This window comes from Xiphophorus hellerii, chromosome 9, assembly GCF_003331165.1.
Source record: "Xiphophorus hellerii strain 12219 chromosome 9, Xiphophorus_hellerii-4.1, whole genome shotgun sequence".
In the NCBI taxonomy this organism is placed as follows: domain Eukaryota; kingdom Metazoa; phylum Chordata; class Actinopteri; order Cyprinodontiformes; family Poeciliidae; genus Xiphophorus; species Xiphophorus hellerii.
In genome coordinates this window covers 13,547,658-13,562,246 of record NC_045680.1, presented here as the reverse complement: position 1 = coordinate 13,562,246, position 14,589 = coordinate 13,547,658, and the positions used below count along the sequence as shown (strand labels likewise).

The 14,589-nt window shown below is 39.3% G+C and overlaps 1 protein-coding gene across 13 annotated transcripts in view; it reads right to left on the bottom strand.

The window, feature by feature from the left end:
• obscna (obscurin, cytoskeletal calmodulin and titin-interacting RhoGEF a) overlaps positions 1-14,589 on the bottom strand; it is a 53,935-nt gene that overhangs the window by 3,613 nt on the left and 35,733 nt on the right. For 12 of the 13 annotated variants that reach the window (XM_032571504.1, XM_032571508.1, XM_032571507.1 and 9 more), the window contains 30 exons: positions 14,427-14,499; positions 14,241-14,335; positions 12,844-12,956; positions 12,525-12,725; positions 11,963-12,045; positions 11,660-11,833; positions 11,412-11,571; positions 11,207-11,311; positions 10,640-10,804; positions 10,230-10,388; positions 9,925-10,102; positions 9,696-9,809; positions 9,358-9,525; positions 8,972-9,074; positions 8,756-8,885; positions 8,553-8,658; positions 6,313-6,421; positions 5,553-5,662; positions 5,364-5,488; positions 4,780-4,948; positions 4,506-4,593; positions 4,211-4,411; positions 4,078-4,138; positions 3,918-3,995; positions 3,661-3,833; positions 3,476-3,502; positions 3,199-3,351; positions 2,435-2,480; positions 2,279-2,356; positions 17-1,760 (listed from right to left, as the gene is read on the bottom strand). In XM_032571504.1, coding sequence (XP_032427395.1) covers positions 17-1,760; positions 2,279-2,356; positions 2,435-2,480; positions 3,199-3,351; positions 3,476-3,502; positions 3,661-3,833; positions 3,918-3,995; positions 4,078-4,138; positions 4,211-4,411; positions 4,506-4,593; positions 4,780-4,948; positions 5,364-5,488; positions 5,553-5,662; positions 6,313-6,421; positions 8,553-8,658; positions 8,756-8,885; positions 8,972-9,074; positions 9,358-9,525; positions 9,696-9,809; positions 9,925-10,102; positions 10,230-10,388; positions 10,640-10,804; positions 11,207-11,311; positions 11,412-11,571; positions 11,660-11,833; positions 11,963-12,045; positions 12,525-12,725; positions 12,844-12,956; positions 14,241-14,335; positions 14,427-14,499 — 5,289 coding nt within the window. The remainder of the gene's footprint in view (positions 1-16; positions 1,761-2,278; positions 2,357-2,434; positions 2,481-3,198; positions 3,352-3,475; positions 3,503-3,660; positions 3,834-3,917; positions 3,996-4,077; positions 4,139-4,210; positions 4,412-4,505; positions 4,594-4,779; positions 4,949-5,363; positions 5,489-5,552; positions 5,663-6,312; positions 6,422-8,552; positions 8,659-8,755; positions 8,886-8,971; positions 9,075-9,357; positions 9,526-9,695; positions 9,810-9,924; positions 10,103-10,229; positions 10,389-10,639; positions 10,805-11,206; positions 11,312-11,411; positions 11,572-11,659; positions 11,834-11,962; positions 12,046-12,524; positions 12,726-12,843; positions 12,957-14,240; positions 14,336-14,426; positions 14,500-14,589) is intronic. The other variant, XM_032571506.1, reaches the window with a different exon arrangement.

Below are 14,589 nucleotides of genomic sequence, written 5' to 3'. Positions count from 1 at the left end.
ATAAAATTCAACTTACGTCCTTTACTGACATCTTCCTTACTGGAGGACCTGGAAAACAGTTTGGTCAGACTGGAGGCTGAAGCTCTCATCTTCTTCCTCAGAGACATAGTGGGCGTATCGGGCTTCATGATCTCTCCCAGAGTGGGCCCCAGTTCTGTGTTCTCCAGCTGGGTGTATGAGCGGCCGGTCCAGGACTGCCTGCGGAAGATCCTCAGGAGACCCAGTTTGGGGGACTTTCCAGTCGGTGGGCGCGCTTCCAGAGCCGGAGCAGATGCATGCCTTTGGAGCATGGAGCCCTCTTTCTTGTCCCGGGCTCTGGAAGGCCTCTCAGGAGTTCCTAGAGAGCAGAGGCTTGGACTGGGACTCGGCATTGAGGGCCTTTCTGGCTGACCTTTGCTAATTGTAGATAAGTTGGGATTGGACCGGGTCCTATTACGTGGTGGAGGCTGAGGACGGGAACTTTGAGGTTTTATTTCCTGAAATGGGGTAGGGGAGGGTGTAATCAGGGGTTCACTGTGTTCATCATTTTCATCACTCTCTCCTGATCGGAATCTCCTTCCAACATGACCGTGACTGAGCTCATCAAAGGAGCCTATTCTACTTGAAGACTCAGATCCACCATGCTCCAGAATAAAAGACTCAGCCAGAGATCCCTGGGAGCTGGTCAGAGTGTCTCCCTCAACCTGGTCCTGACCCAGCCTGGATCTCATTCTCCCTCCAGCAAGGAACTCCGATGGAACAGATGATCCACTAAATAGTCCTTGTGTCAGAGCGACTGAGCCTCTTCGTCCTGAGACTTTCGAAGCTTTCTGGATAATTAGTGAGTTTCTCCCAGCTGCTTCACCATCTATGATTTCTTCCTTCATGCTGTGAGAGGCCTCTTCTTCGTGTGCACTTTCATGGCTGGCTGAGCTGGGAGATCGACGGGAATACTCGTCAAGAGACCTGCTCCGTCTGTGTGGCGGTACATTGGTGTGAGAGAAACCCACCCCATCATCAAACGAAGAGGACTTCTGCATGCTGGGCTGTACGGATCCTCGTCTCTGCCCACGGTTGCTCTCGGGTTCATCCTCCACGTATTCAATCAGAGGCTCATTGAGCCGTCCTGAGAAACTCCTCCTGAGAGGCTTACGGCCTCTTTCCTGCTTTTTCGCCTGGAATTTGTCCCTCAGAGTCATGTGTCTCGCAGACAGAGGGGAAAGCTGTTGAGAGCTGTTGTAGAAAGTGCTTCGGATGACGCTTCCTCTGGGAATGCGGCCCCCATCACTTCCTGAACCCTCGTCGCCATCAGAGAGGTACAAAGATCGGTTGCTATCCTTGCTGAAGCGTCGTAGATTCTGAGGTGTCTGTTGGTCTGTTGTTGTTGATGATGATGCAATCGATGCTCTGCTCATGCTGCGCTCAATAACACTCCTCCTTCCCCCCATCTCTCCATCCTCATCCTCCCCAAAAGTCCCTACCTCCTCCTCCTGTAAACTTAGGAGGCATTTAGGATACAGCTCCACGATCTGTGCCCTCTCTGTTAAGGGGTCATACTCTTCTTCTGTCTCCTCCTCCTCCTCCTCTGTCTGGCTGCAGTGCTGGAAAAAGTCCCAAGAGTCAGCCTCATCATACTCTGATGAGGAGCCACTGCTCAGGGAGGTGCTGCTGTGCTCCTGTGGCTCGCGGGGCACCGCAACTGATGTCTCTCTGAGAGGAGCATCTAGCAGCTCAGGGATGGGCCTCAGCGTGAGCACAGACCCGATGGATGTCAAAGAACGCTGAGGAGAAAAATGGAAAAACACTGGCTAAATGATTTGAAATACTTTGTGACAGCAAAGAAAACATACCTTACATTTGTTGAAACAGTTACAGTGTCTTGCAGAAGTGTTACCCCTTCATAATCCTTACATTTTGTCATAATAAAGCCACATGGATTTTTTTTTGTAATATATGAATACAAACTAATGCATATACGTATAGATAGCCTCAGGCACCTGTCTATATTTGGACAGGTTGTGCTAAAATGCGAATTTCCCTCTGGGATTAATAAAGTGTATTCATTAACTGATTCATTCATTCAGATCCTAGAGCCAGGTTGTCCTGGTTCCAATGACCCTGTAGTGCCTGCCGTAGGGCAGCAGGTCAAACAGCTAGTAGATGGGATGAGTGCTATCTCTGATGATTTTCACAGCCAACCATAGACCTCTGTAGCTCCTCCATGGGCCTCATGCCTGCTGCTCCAACTAATCTTTCTCCTGGAGAGGGGCTTTGATTTTAGCAAATAATTCAGACACACCTGCCACTTCCTTTTAGAGATGAAGACTTTCAAACTCCTCGTGTTGATTTCATCAGTGTCCTCCCCTGCATTTCCATCCTGTGGGAATAATCACAGATAATGCGTCAGAGCTTATTAGCATAAAACCTACAATGTTCTGTTTTTTTTTTCTTTCACCTGAAGCCACTCATGACTCAAGCACTCAAAGGCAGATGGTCGAGTCCTGCACAACAAAATAAGATACTGTTATCACTGACTCACATAAAACACGTGAGCATCTTTGAATCAGATTACATAAGCTTTTATATTTAGGTTTGTCAGATGGTTACGCACAATACAACACATAATTACTGGCATCTCTAGTATATATGTGAATATATGGGGATCATCATCTTACTCTAAAAAGATGCTGCATGTTATTTAACCTGTTGGAAATGTTTTAGATTTTTTTAATTGTTCACATTGGGAGGTTTGGATGAGTAGCTATATTGTTGCCTTTTCTTGACCTTTACAGATCAGCGCTCTTCTCTTTCACTGAATGTGACGTTCTTCTGTCTTTTCCATTTTGAATAATGCCAATAATTTTGGGATTAACAATTTTAAAATGTTATTTTTGAAAATTAGTTTGTTTGTTTTTTGTTGTGCTGAAAATGAAATATTGATTTTTGTTAATTTTCTGTTCTATGATTGAAGCCCTTAGTTTAAATAATAATATGCTCAGCAAATGTATAGTTTAAATTAGTATTACAAATGTAAATATTGCAACTTTACTAGTCGTCTCTTTTTGAGACTGAGTTATGTTCTGTTTTTTTGTACTACCACAAAACTATGAAATCTATTTTCATTTATTAACTAAGGCTTCTTGTCATATTTTGTTTAAAGAATTTAAAAAACTACGGAAAAATGCTTTAAGCTAATGAAAAATAAGACAGCTGTTGTACTCTGGATCCGGTTGAAGGACTATATGGAGAAAATTCCTGGCTTCTGGGCTCCTGCATTCGATGTCTGGGGTGTCCCAGTTTAAAGTTGCCTCTCCCACCCTCAGCAATGTTGCACGGTCAGTCTCGCCCACAAAGGGGCAGCGGCAAACCAGACTGTCAAGACAAAAAATTATGTATGAAATCATTTGAAAAAACACGCTCTTCTACTATTTACACACTTTTAGCTTTTATATTTGGCATAATTCAAGTTTATTTTTGAATATCACTGAATACATACCACAGAAATGTTATGACACCGACAGCCCTGATGGGACAAAGTATGAGAGGGATATAAACAAAACATAGCTTTTTGTAGTAATTATCTTAATACATCAAAAGCAACAGATTATTAGAGTTTAGTACAAACAATTAAATTATTTACAGTTTATAGCAAATTCAGGATACATAATCAGTTAATCTCACCAAATATCCGTGGCCACAGTAACAGGTTCTTGATGTACAATCTCAGGTGCAACAAACTCTGGAGTACCCAACATACTGTACTGGTGTCGGGATGTGTCTATTTCCTGGCAGAAGCCAAAATCACAGATCTTGATCTCATCTTTTGGCGGGTACACCATTAATATATTTTCAGGCTACAAAGAGTAGAAAAGTATTCAGTTAAGGCAGAGAATCACCAGAAAACATAAGTGATAGTTGACACTGAATAAAAATCTCACTTTGATATCCAGATGCATGATGTTCATGCTGTGAATATGACAAACCCCTTCTAGAATTTGTTGGACATAAAATTGAACCTGAAAGAAAATAATATTCCCCAATGATTATTCTGTTTGTAAAGCTTTGATGATTTAGTCAAATTGAAATTTGGGCTAGTACCTCTTTTTCTGAGACAGATCCTCTCATCAATAAATGGTCCAGAAGTCCATGAGAACAGCAGCTGGAGATGATGTTAAGATCAAGTATGTGATCAAACCCATAGCTAGTTTGGTAGTTAGAAAAGGAAGGATACATTTCTGTGATTAACACCAGGGTGCGTCTGGTGCAAAAGAAGTCCAGCAGGCAGGCCACTCTGGGGTGAGCGAGGCGAGACAGAAGATCCCTCTCCTGGAAGGCCCTGGTCCTAGAGCTGCTCCGAAGAGGCAGAAATTTGGCAGAAAACACTTCCCCTGTTCTTCGGTGGATGACACGCTTCACCACCCCAAATGTCCCCCTAAATCACAAAAAAGAAAATGGATAGGCTGTGCCTTAAAAAAAACAACAACAAAAAAACAGACATCTGATATCAAAAGAAAAGTGAACAATACCTTCCAATTTCTTCATGGACATCATAGACTGAGAATAATCTCCTTCTCTTCCCAAGCTCCACTTCCCTCTCCTGAGGATCAAGCAGACCTGCAGACAAACACAAAACTAGTAAATAAATTTGGCACTTGGGTGGCAATCAGTGTATATTCTTCAACTTCCTTAAGAGCACAAAAGCTTGTATTATTCATCATACTTCAGCTGCTCTAATAATTTCTTTTTAATAACGTTATGATGAACTGAACTGATGTAAAAATGCATATTAGGACTGCTGACCTTCCTCAACTGTTAGCTGAGCTTCACAGGAGGCTTGGCCTGAGTCATTGTGAGTGAAGCAGGTATATATGCCACTGTCCTCTCCTTCAGGGCACAATATGGTTAGGCTGCAGCGAGCACCATGTTGGACTATTTTCACATTCTCATTGGGTTCAAGGGGCTCCTTATCCTTTAGACAGGAGAGAATCAGCTTTTAATAGAAAAATCAATGAGTTCATATGATCAAACATGGCATTAACGCTTCCTGAAGATTTTCACATTACAACCACAAACTATAGTGTATTTTGTTAGGATTTTATGCATGGTGGAAGGAAAATAACATATTTTAAATATTTTTTAAAATATACTTTGGAAAGTAACTGATTTCCCCCCCATATTTCTTCATTTCTTTGAGAGCTAGCTCAGTCTTCCCACATATTCTCATTTGGATTAAAATCTGGACTTTGACTAGGCAATTCTAACACGTGAATATGTTTTCATTTAAGTCTTTCCATTATAGTGCTGGCTCAATGTTCAGTGATGGACGTTGAACCCCTTTAACAAGGTCAAGTGTTTTGCTGCCTCTCCTTTGTGGGACTCTTTACCTTGTACCACTGTACTTTAGGTGTGGGTCTTCCTGTGATAATGGCCATGAATGTTGCTGGTTGCCCAGGTTCGACACACAGATCCTCAGCAGGGACCTGGACCGAAGGAGGAGCTGAGAAGAAAGCTGCATCAGTATTTATTAATGCAACAATGTATTAACTTAATTCTGCTTTGAAAAAATAAACTACCATCTGTTATTTCGTGCAAAGCCTCTGAAATGTAGATCTCTTCTTCTTCTTCCAGATAACATGAAGACTTCTGTACTGCAGATGGGTGAACATCCACAACGGTGCTGTATCTGGTATTGAAGATAGGTAAAGGTGCACAGAATGTGATTGGCTCAAAGTACTATACTTAATATCACTTTTAAAAAGTCTAATAAACATGGACAAAAATGTTTATAAGGAAGCAACAATCTTGTCAGCTTTGATCGGACACCTTTCATAAGACAACTTGAAAGACAGAAGTTTGTCAAACATAAATGCATTTAGATAAAATTTGTTAAACTCACAATAATAACATTAGCAAGCACAAAATCAATAGATTTTCTTGTATTTCTACTAGAGCAACCGATAATGTTAACTGTAACCTTGGTTAATTTATAAGCATAAAAAACACTTCTTGGTGCAAACATTTTGAGAACATTCAACGACTGCTGTGAAGGTTCAGTAGAAGAGTGTAGAAAAATACCCCGTTCTTGTGAGGAGCATAGACTCTAGAATTAATCAAATATGATGTCATCCTCATTATTGTTCATATGAAGAAAGATTAGTGTGAACACCAGTACACTGTTTCTTTTTTCTAATCTCATTATCCTAATGAGGAGCACTTATTGTGGTAAAACCTGCACAGCCACAATGCTTTAATAAGGTTGGTAGTTGCTAATGCTCAGTAATTTAAAATGGTGAAACACAGTTCATGCAAATTATAATTAAAAAAAAACCTTACTCCTCAGAAGATCCAGGGGGAAATTGTGACTTGGCAATAGAAGAAGGGCTGAAATCAGTCTGCAGCCATTTCTTAACAAAGGCAGTGGACCAGGCCTCTGAGTCAGCTTCTAGAAAAACCAAAACACCAATTAGGAAAACTTTCTAGTTAAAGATTAATAAATAATTTGAGAATTTTGTAATTTCTTTTTTACTAAAAGTGGAAAAAATTATTTTCTAGAAAGTACATTACCTTACAATCCAGGAACAGCAAATACCCAGTTTGTCTTACCTTGAAGGGTCAGACCCATCTAACCCACCACATCAACAGGACATGATCACATGCCCACTCCTGCACGGGCAGGAAGGATACACTTGCCCAGCACATGACCATCTTGTAGGAGTGGAGAGTTAGCTGGGCATGCGTTGGCAGGAAGAGAAAGGGAGTGTTGCGTGGTTATTGGTTATCATGAGTGTGATGACTTTCATGGAACAGTCCATGTGAGGAACCCCCTGCTTTGGGACCAGTGAAGGGAAAATGGGAAACATCATGTAGGTTATAGACAATGGGAAGACAAACAAATATGGTATGAAAAATACAGAAGTACAATTCACTTAAATTCTGTTTTACCGATTATTGATCTGCTACACAAAAACACTGACATGAAGTTTTCAATATTATCCTGTTCGCCATTAGCTTTTGGCACCTTCAGTCTGCTGATTGTTGCATAAAAACATTGCAGTAGGAACACAAAATGTAGTCTGTTACAATCCATGCCCTCTGTGAAAAGTGAAAACATGATGAAAAACATTGAATACCCCATACAATACATTTAGCAATGTCTTTTGTGGATGTTGGGGAATGCAGTATGAATTCTACCATGAATGATACCAGCTAGATCCCACATATTATGGCTGCAGGGAAGATATGTAAAGGTGCAATGGTTACATTTAATGTTTCCTTCCCAATATCAACATTCTGCCTGCAAAAAGTTGTATGTGTTAATTACATGCATGTGTTAGCTTCCACACAATGGAGAAAATTTACAAAACACAATAATCTGCTCTCTTTTTTGCAGTATTTGTTGCATGAACTGCTTTGCACTGATTGGTTTTACAAATGCACATGTGAAACAGCCAGAGCCCATTGTTCAGAATTCAAAGCAGTTTGCTATAGCTGAAATTTACCAGAATACACATATAGATGAGATGACTTAAACCTAAATGCATGCTTAGTGTTTCATTTAAGTGCAGGAAACTACATTGTTACATGGCAAATATTTGTGTCATTAAAGGTTATTTGTGGCTGAGTTCATTAACAAACTATGAGTAACTAAACATACTTGCAATGAGAATCAAAGTCATGCATTCAGAAAATATGCATAAATATCCTGAAATTTCAAATAAAGCAATGTTGGTTACTTTTTGATGAATTGGATCAGTCAATGTAAAAGAAATACAAATTCCAGAAAATAACCAAAACAAAGAGTCTACCAGAGATTACTCTTGATAACAATCAATAGTTAGGACTACACATGCACCAAGAAATTGGGTGGTAGCTGGAATTTGACAATTTTCAAGTTGATTGTCTTGGATTAGTGATCCACCAAGTGGGAAAACATAAGAAGAAGATATTTTTCAAGCAAAATGATCTTGGATACAAACTGCTGGGAGTAGTAGACCAACACTTTTCAGGGTCGGAATGGTACAGAGAGAAGAAAACTCAAAGCTAGATATCTTCAAGAGCGGTATTGTGTTTTATGAATAATCATTTGAAAGCTCTATAAATCTTGAGGATAAAAAAATCTAAAATCCCTATAAGTAGGTGAAAGCTCTATACAGCATTATGATTGGTGCATACATTGTATTTTAAATGAAATGCTACGCAGGTTACACCCTGTGCCATAATAGTTTGGAATCTAGTCAAATAGTAGCTGGAACTATGTTTGATGAAAGAGTGTATGAAATACAGGAAAAAAAATGTAAGTATGTGAGTAATATTTCAAGGTACAGCACACTTCATGGAGTTTATGAATGGTAGTGCAGAAGATACTGACCAAGCCAGATTTATGAATATTGTAAAGAGATGTCACATAATGTGATGGAGAACGGGTGATAATGCTGGAAGTAAATTTTGATAATGGCATGTGCTTTAACCCTTTGGAAACGCAGCTAATCTGCTAAAAGGATAAACCACACATATGAAAACGCTGTCATGGCTTTTCACATGGGTGTTGACTCCAGTGGCTCGGACAGTCGTACCTTTAACAGGTAAGTCCTGTGATTGGTCACTCTCACTGTCACCCGGTGGTACAAAGGCAGGACAAAGGCCTGCTTTGCATTTGACACAGCCAAGTTCATTCCAAAGCTAAGGAAAAGAAAACATTTGACAAGTAAGTGACACTGTCTGTCTTAATACTATTCACTCTCCACTAGTATACGTAAAGGAGAAATGTGTTTTATACCTCACACTCATACTGTCCGATATCTGCCTCTGTTGCTCCGATAACTGTGAGAGACAAGATTCCACTTCGGGCGTCGTTCACAATGGAGTATTTGTTGCTGTCAGTCAGCTCCTTGCCATCTTTCAACCACCTGCAGGCAGAATTATTTCTGCTGTCAGCAGACACATGGCCATCAGTTGTGACATGTAACATGGTTATCTCTGTGTTTTGCCATACCTGATTCTTGGTAAAGGGGTTGTGAGAGTGGAACATGAAAACTGGATCTCCTCTCCGTCAATCAGACAAGCACTTTCCAGTCGGCTCACAAATCTGGGTGGAGCTGGAGAAAAGAACAAAGTGAACGTAAATAACTTGAAAAGAAACATATAAAGACAGCCAGATATGGGGTAAGAACCACCAATGTCAGTAATATTTGACCTGGCATTTGTCATGGTAGAAAAAATGGAGTGGTAAATACAGTATAATTGTACTACAGGTACAAGTAGCAAAATTGCATGGATCGCTTACAAATTGCCATGCAAAAGCATTACATTTCTTTAACCTCTTCACAGTTTGTCATGTTACAATTACAATTTACACCTTACATGATACAATTTACTCACCTTGCACTACCACCTTAGCCAGAGTGCCAGCACTGCCCATAGAGCTGGTTGCAAAGCACATGTACTGACCAGAGTCCTCTGCTGTAAGGCAGTCCAGGACAAGACTGCATGTTCCTGACCGGTCAGCTGAGACGATGTGGCGTGGGTCATCCTCCAGAGGGAGACCATCTGTGAAACAACAAATCGAACTTTACTCAGCAAAGCAAGTGTTGTTTACAAAAGGTTAAAATATAAAAATAGATTTAGAAGTTTTAAAGTCATGGCCCACATTTTCCACCTCTAAACTGTAAATACTTCAACAAGAAGTATTTACAGTTTGCAACTGAAGAAATGCAAACCTTTGATCCAGCTGACCACTGGTTTTGGAAATCCCAATACTTTGCAGGTCAGTTTGATTGTCTGTCCAATTTGTGTTGAGCAATCACAAAGCAGAGACTCAAACACTGGAGGGCCTGGTGATAGATGATAACATAAACAGAAAAATGCTCAATAATTAAAAGCTATCAAAACTTCCCTACTTTTATTTTCTGGCTTGCTAACATTTCTGAAGAACATAGGAAAACCTACAGTTATTGTTGAGGCTGGAGCGATGCTGCAGCTCCTTCAGGTCTTTCAGCCAGGACAGTTTAACCAGTGTGGAGTTGCTCTGCAAAGTGTAACGCCGTATAGAGCCTCTGTGCTCATGCCACAAACCCCAGGACCTGTCTTCTCCACCCACAGTTTCCTTTATTTCCACATCATTCAGCTGGGCAAGTTGTTGAATCAAAAACACCAAAGTAAAATGACAGCAGGCACATTTGCACCATGGTGAAAATTTGCTTCACAAATGATGAAATACTGTGGGGGAAAGAAGGCAGATGTGCTGCTCTTACCTTCATTTTGTTCTTAAAGCTATAAGTGTCTCGATTCATGCTGCCATCTCTCTTCACCCTACACAGTACAATGCATTCCTTAAAGAGAAACACTTGTCTCTGATGCCCCCTAGAGGATGTTTTCACTTCTGGAGATTCCTCCCACACTGTGAAGACTCCCTAAACAGGTAAAATCACAGTTTAGGGACATTTGCACTGAATATTCTGATATTACAAGCAGAACTAAATGCTTCGAGACAAAGACTCGATATTGTGGAAGCATGTAAGTCAAAGGTTTTTATTTGAACTGCTACTCTGCCTTGAATCGGAAAAGATTTGTATGCTTGAAGAAAGCAAATTTTTGACAACAAAACTCTCACTAAAAATAATGTTTAAAACCCAAGAGAAAAATGGCTGTCTTTTCTCCTTACCTGTCGTACAGGCTCGCCCAGAGCAGTAAGAGGAGCTGGATAGTTTTCAATCAGTGATACTCGATGCAGGTTGTCTGATCTCCAGGGCAAGCAGGACACCACGGAGAAGGCGTCCTCCAAAAGGTAGCAGCTCTGGCCACTCTTTGCTTTGTTCTTGATCAACTCCTGACAATCAATCAATAACTGGTTAAAACTGGTAAAAGCAGAAATATGAGTTGAAGAGATTGTATTGTACTGTATATAAAGAGTTTCTAACAATAGTCCGTGTTTTCCCCATGTCTTTTTCCCAGAGTTTTAATTTTTTATTCAGCACATGTTGATGGGGGATTTTTATGATGGATAGATACTTTATACTTCATTATAACATTTTCATTAAATACCTAAATCAAACTGTAACCGACTGCAAATATTGATCACCAGATACAGTCATCTTCAATCTTGTGTCCAGCTATGTTATAGTACAGCAGCTAATGCAGTATGAACTTAAATGTTTTCTCCTTAGAAAATCCCAATTGAAAGATAAATAATACAAGTTTTCTGCATCACAAAGGTTCAAAAGCCTGGTACCTTCAGTAAAGCCTGGTAAGTTTGAATCCTCTCTACTGGTTGTTGCAGGAAAGTAAGGACATCCATTATTGGGGCATCACCAGGCTTCTCAGGTGCTGTTATGTCCTGAATGGTCATTGACAAGAAATAAAAATTAGGCTGGTGCAATAAAACTTTTTTCTAAACTTTAAATCTTGTGAACAGGCATGAAGAGATAAAAAAATACTTCAAAGTATTGCTGAACAGTCTTGTCACTGATGCAGGCCTCCGCTTGTGCTTGCCCCACCATGTAGTGAAGATACTTTTCAAAATGTTCAGGGTGCTTGATTAAATACATGGCAACATCATCATCTGTAACGCACTCCCTCAGGCCAGGGAGGATGGAACTGAAAGTAAATGTATTACTTATGGCCTTTTCTTTAAAAAAATAAGCCCAACAATATTAGAAGAAGTATGGAGAGCTGGTTCTATTACCGTTCATGTAAACCGACAATATCTTTGATGTTCCTGAAGATGATTTCTTTCTGGTTGAGGATGTTGATGGGGATATGATGGCTACAGTCCAGATGATTGAGCTGGTGAGTGATAAACATCTTCATTGCCTTTACAAACTCCTCTTCTCCATCAATCAAGCCTTGGATCAGCTGACTAAAGATTTCAGGAAGTACAGGAAAATTGGAAGTGATGCACTGAAAATTCTAGTTTGACCTAAGTCCAGTAAATTCTGATCACAAATGTCACAATATCAATGTGTTATGAAAAATAAGAAGAACAGACCTCAGTGCTCTCCTGTACTCTTCCCCTGTACACCCAATTCCATCGAGATCTTCCTGAGCAACTCTCCTTTGTGGGAAGGTTTCCTGTTGGAAATGAGAGCCAGGCATTTATCATAAACCCTGTCATGTCTGTGCTGGTAAATGAACAAAGTTGAAGCATATGTAAAATGTGTTTATGTACTGTTGATACCAGATATTTTCATGAATAGTACAACATTTCATCTCACTGTCTGTCATTAAATAAGACAAATTCAAATTGAAATTCAAACTTCTGAAAAGCTTGTGGAAGGATACCAAAAATGTTTAGCATACAGTTCAGGCAATTAAACCAAGCAATAAGGAAATTTATCTAAACTTCTGAATTTGAGAACAACTACAAAAATATCTAAAAATCTATCTCTGAATTTTCTTGCAATCCTATCTGACCTAAAACAAGAAAGGTGTAGTCTGGCTTAATGTCAGACATTAAGGAACAATTATATGGTTTATGTAAATGTATGAGTTAAACTTTACATATAAACTTAAAACTACACAGATTCACCAACAATATTTGTACAACTTACTTTTCTCTTCTTTTCCAGATAGGCAGGACACAGCCATCCCTGCCGAGAGGGGTTGGTTTTGGTTGGTTTGGTCCTCACCAACCATCTGTCAGGATGAACAGAGTCCAGGACCTCCACAAACTGACCCTCTTTAAGAATAAAACTGTCCTTACTTCCAATATTAGGACTGCAGTCGGCTCGAGCTACATATATTTCAAATATCTGAAGAAGAAAACATTAAGAAGGTTCGACTTTATTAATGCTAAGATAATTTTACTCATATGATAATGGCTTAATTAAATCAACCTTGCTACAAATATGATAACAATGTAAAATGTACCTCTCGTCTATCTTCTTCACCCTCTGACTCAGATCCAGACACAGTACTTGTTAAAGGTGTGTGGGACCGATGGTGCTTTGGAGATGGTGTTCTTAGCTTAATATCATGAGGTCCTTCAAATTAGAACAGAGGGAAACTTTATTTTAGTAGCACAGTAAATAAATCTGGCTGTAGAAAAACAATAGTAAGATGGAAAGAAATATTGCTGTATGCATATTTACAAAAATGCATACAGCATTTTTATGTAAAAGCTGATGTGTTAATAATGGGCAGACACAGATCTTTGTTAGTCTGCTTTGTACAGTTTCTGAAAAAACAAACAAGCAATGGTTTAGATTTGGAGAGACTGAAGGTCTTGCATTAAATGTAACAAAACCAGTCAAGCTGTGCTGACTCTATCATTATGTTTTGTTAAGTATTTGGTAAATTGTAAGTTAAACTATGCAACCTTACTGACACCTAGTGGACATTGTTTACATATTTAATTTGGTCAGTCAAGCAGAACTCGTCCAGCTGTACGATTGGTGTCTTCGTCTGTCCTTCAGACACGTTTGTTCCTTGGACACTATTTGTCTGTAAGTTCATTTTATTAATCGTTATTCCAGCATTGTCTAATATTTTGTAGAAAAGTTTTACGTTTCCCAACCAATATTTAAAGCTGCATCGTTAGCTAAATGGAGAGAATTGGGAGTCACGTGTTCGCCTAGTTGTTTTCTGTATCTGTAGCTGATTTTGTGTTTTGTTACAGTTTTACAAAATAAAATAAAGGAAAATAAAATAAAAGGAAAGAAACACAAACCAGCAAAGAGTTGCAAAATAAAACAAGAAAACTATCAAGGACTGGATTATTTTCAACTCAAGTGTTAGCTAGCTGTCTAGCTTTGTAAGAGCAACACATCGTGAGGGCAGCATAGGAACTACAAGCGAAATGATCCAAAATGCCAACATGCAGTGACTGGCTGCCAGAAAGACAGGAAGATGCAACTTTATATTTTGTTTGTTTGTTTGTTGTTGTTTTTACCTGAACGGTAAGCAGGCTCAGGTCAACAAAATCTGATTCTAAAGTTATTGGCTCACTGGTGACACTTAGTGTCCATGCTGGGAAACTGCTACTCATGTGAAAACATTTGTAGGACACAGCTGAGAAATAAATCTGAATGTTTTACCAAGAAATATCATTAAGACCACTCCAAGCATATTACATTTCACATGTGAAACAAATCATTTTCTCAACAAAAAAGTCTTCATTTTTTTTCTATTTTGGGATAAGTTTTCCTATTTATTTGTTTTTTTAATATTCAACATATTATAATTGTACATTTCAAAATGTAAAGTTATTTTTGGAATAGTTTTTTGTACTTTGTCCCAGCATATAAAATATAATTAATTTTGCTGACCTTTAACATTCAGCAGTTTCATAGGAGGTTTCGGAGCAGCTGTTTCTTCGTTATTCTCCTTTGGCTGCATTGTGTCAGCTGGTTTTGGTACTTCCCTGATAAAATATCAATAAAGACCAGTTTAGTTTCAGGAGCACAACATTCAAGATGAGCATTAAAATGTAGGAACAATGTAAGGAGAACTACCTTGGTGTCACTGGAATAGTCTCAACAGGCTCCATTATATCAGGAGCCGTGTCATACTCTGAGGGACTTGACACTGTTAAAGGTAGAAAGTTGCCAATATATATAATTTAGGGTTTGATTTGAAATTGCATGGCTTAGTGATAGCCCTGGTTTGTGCTTACAA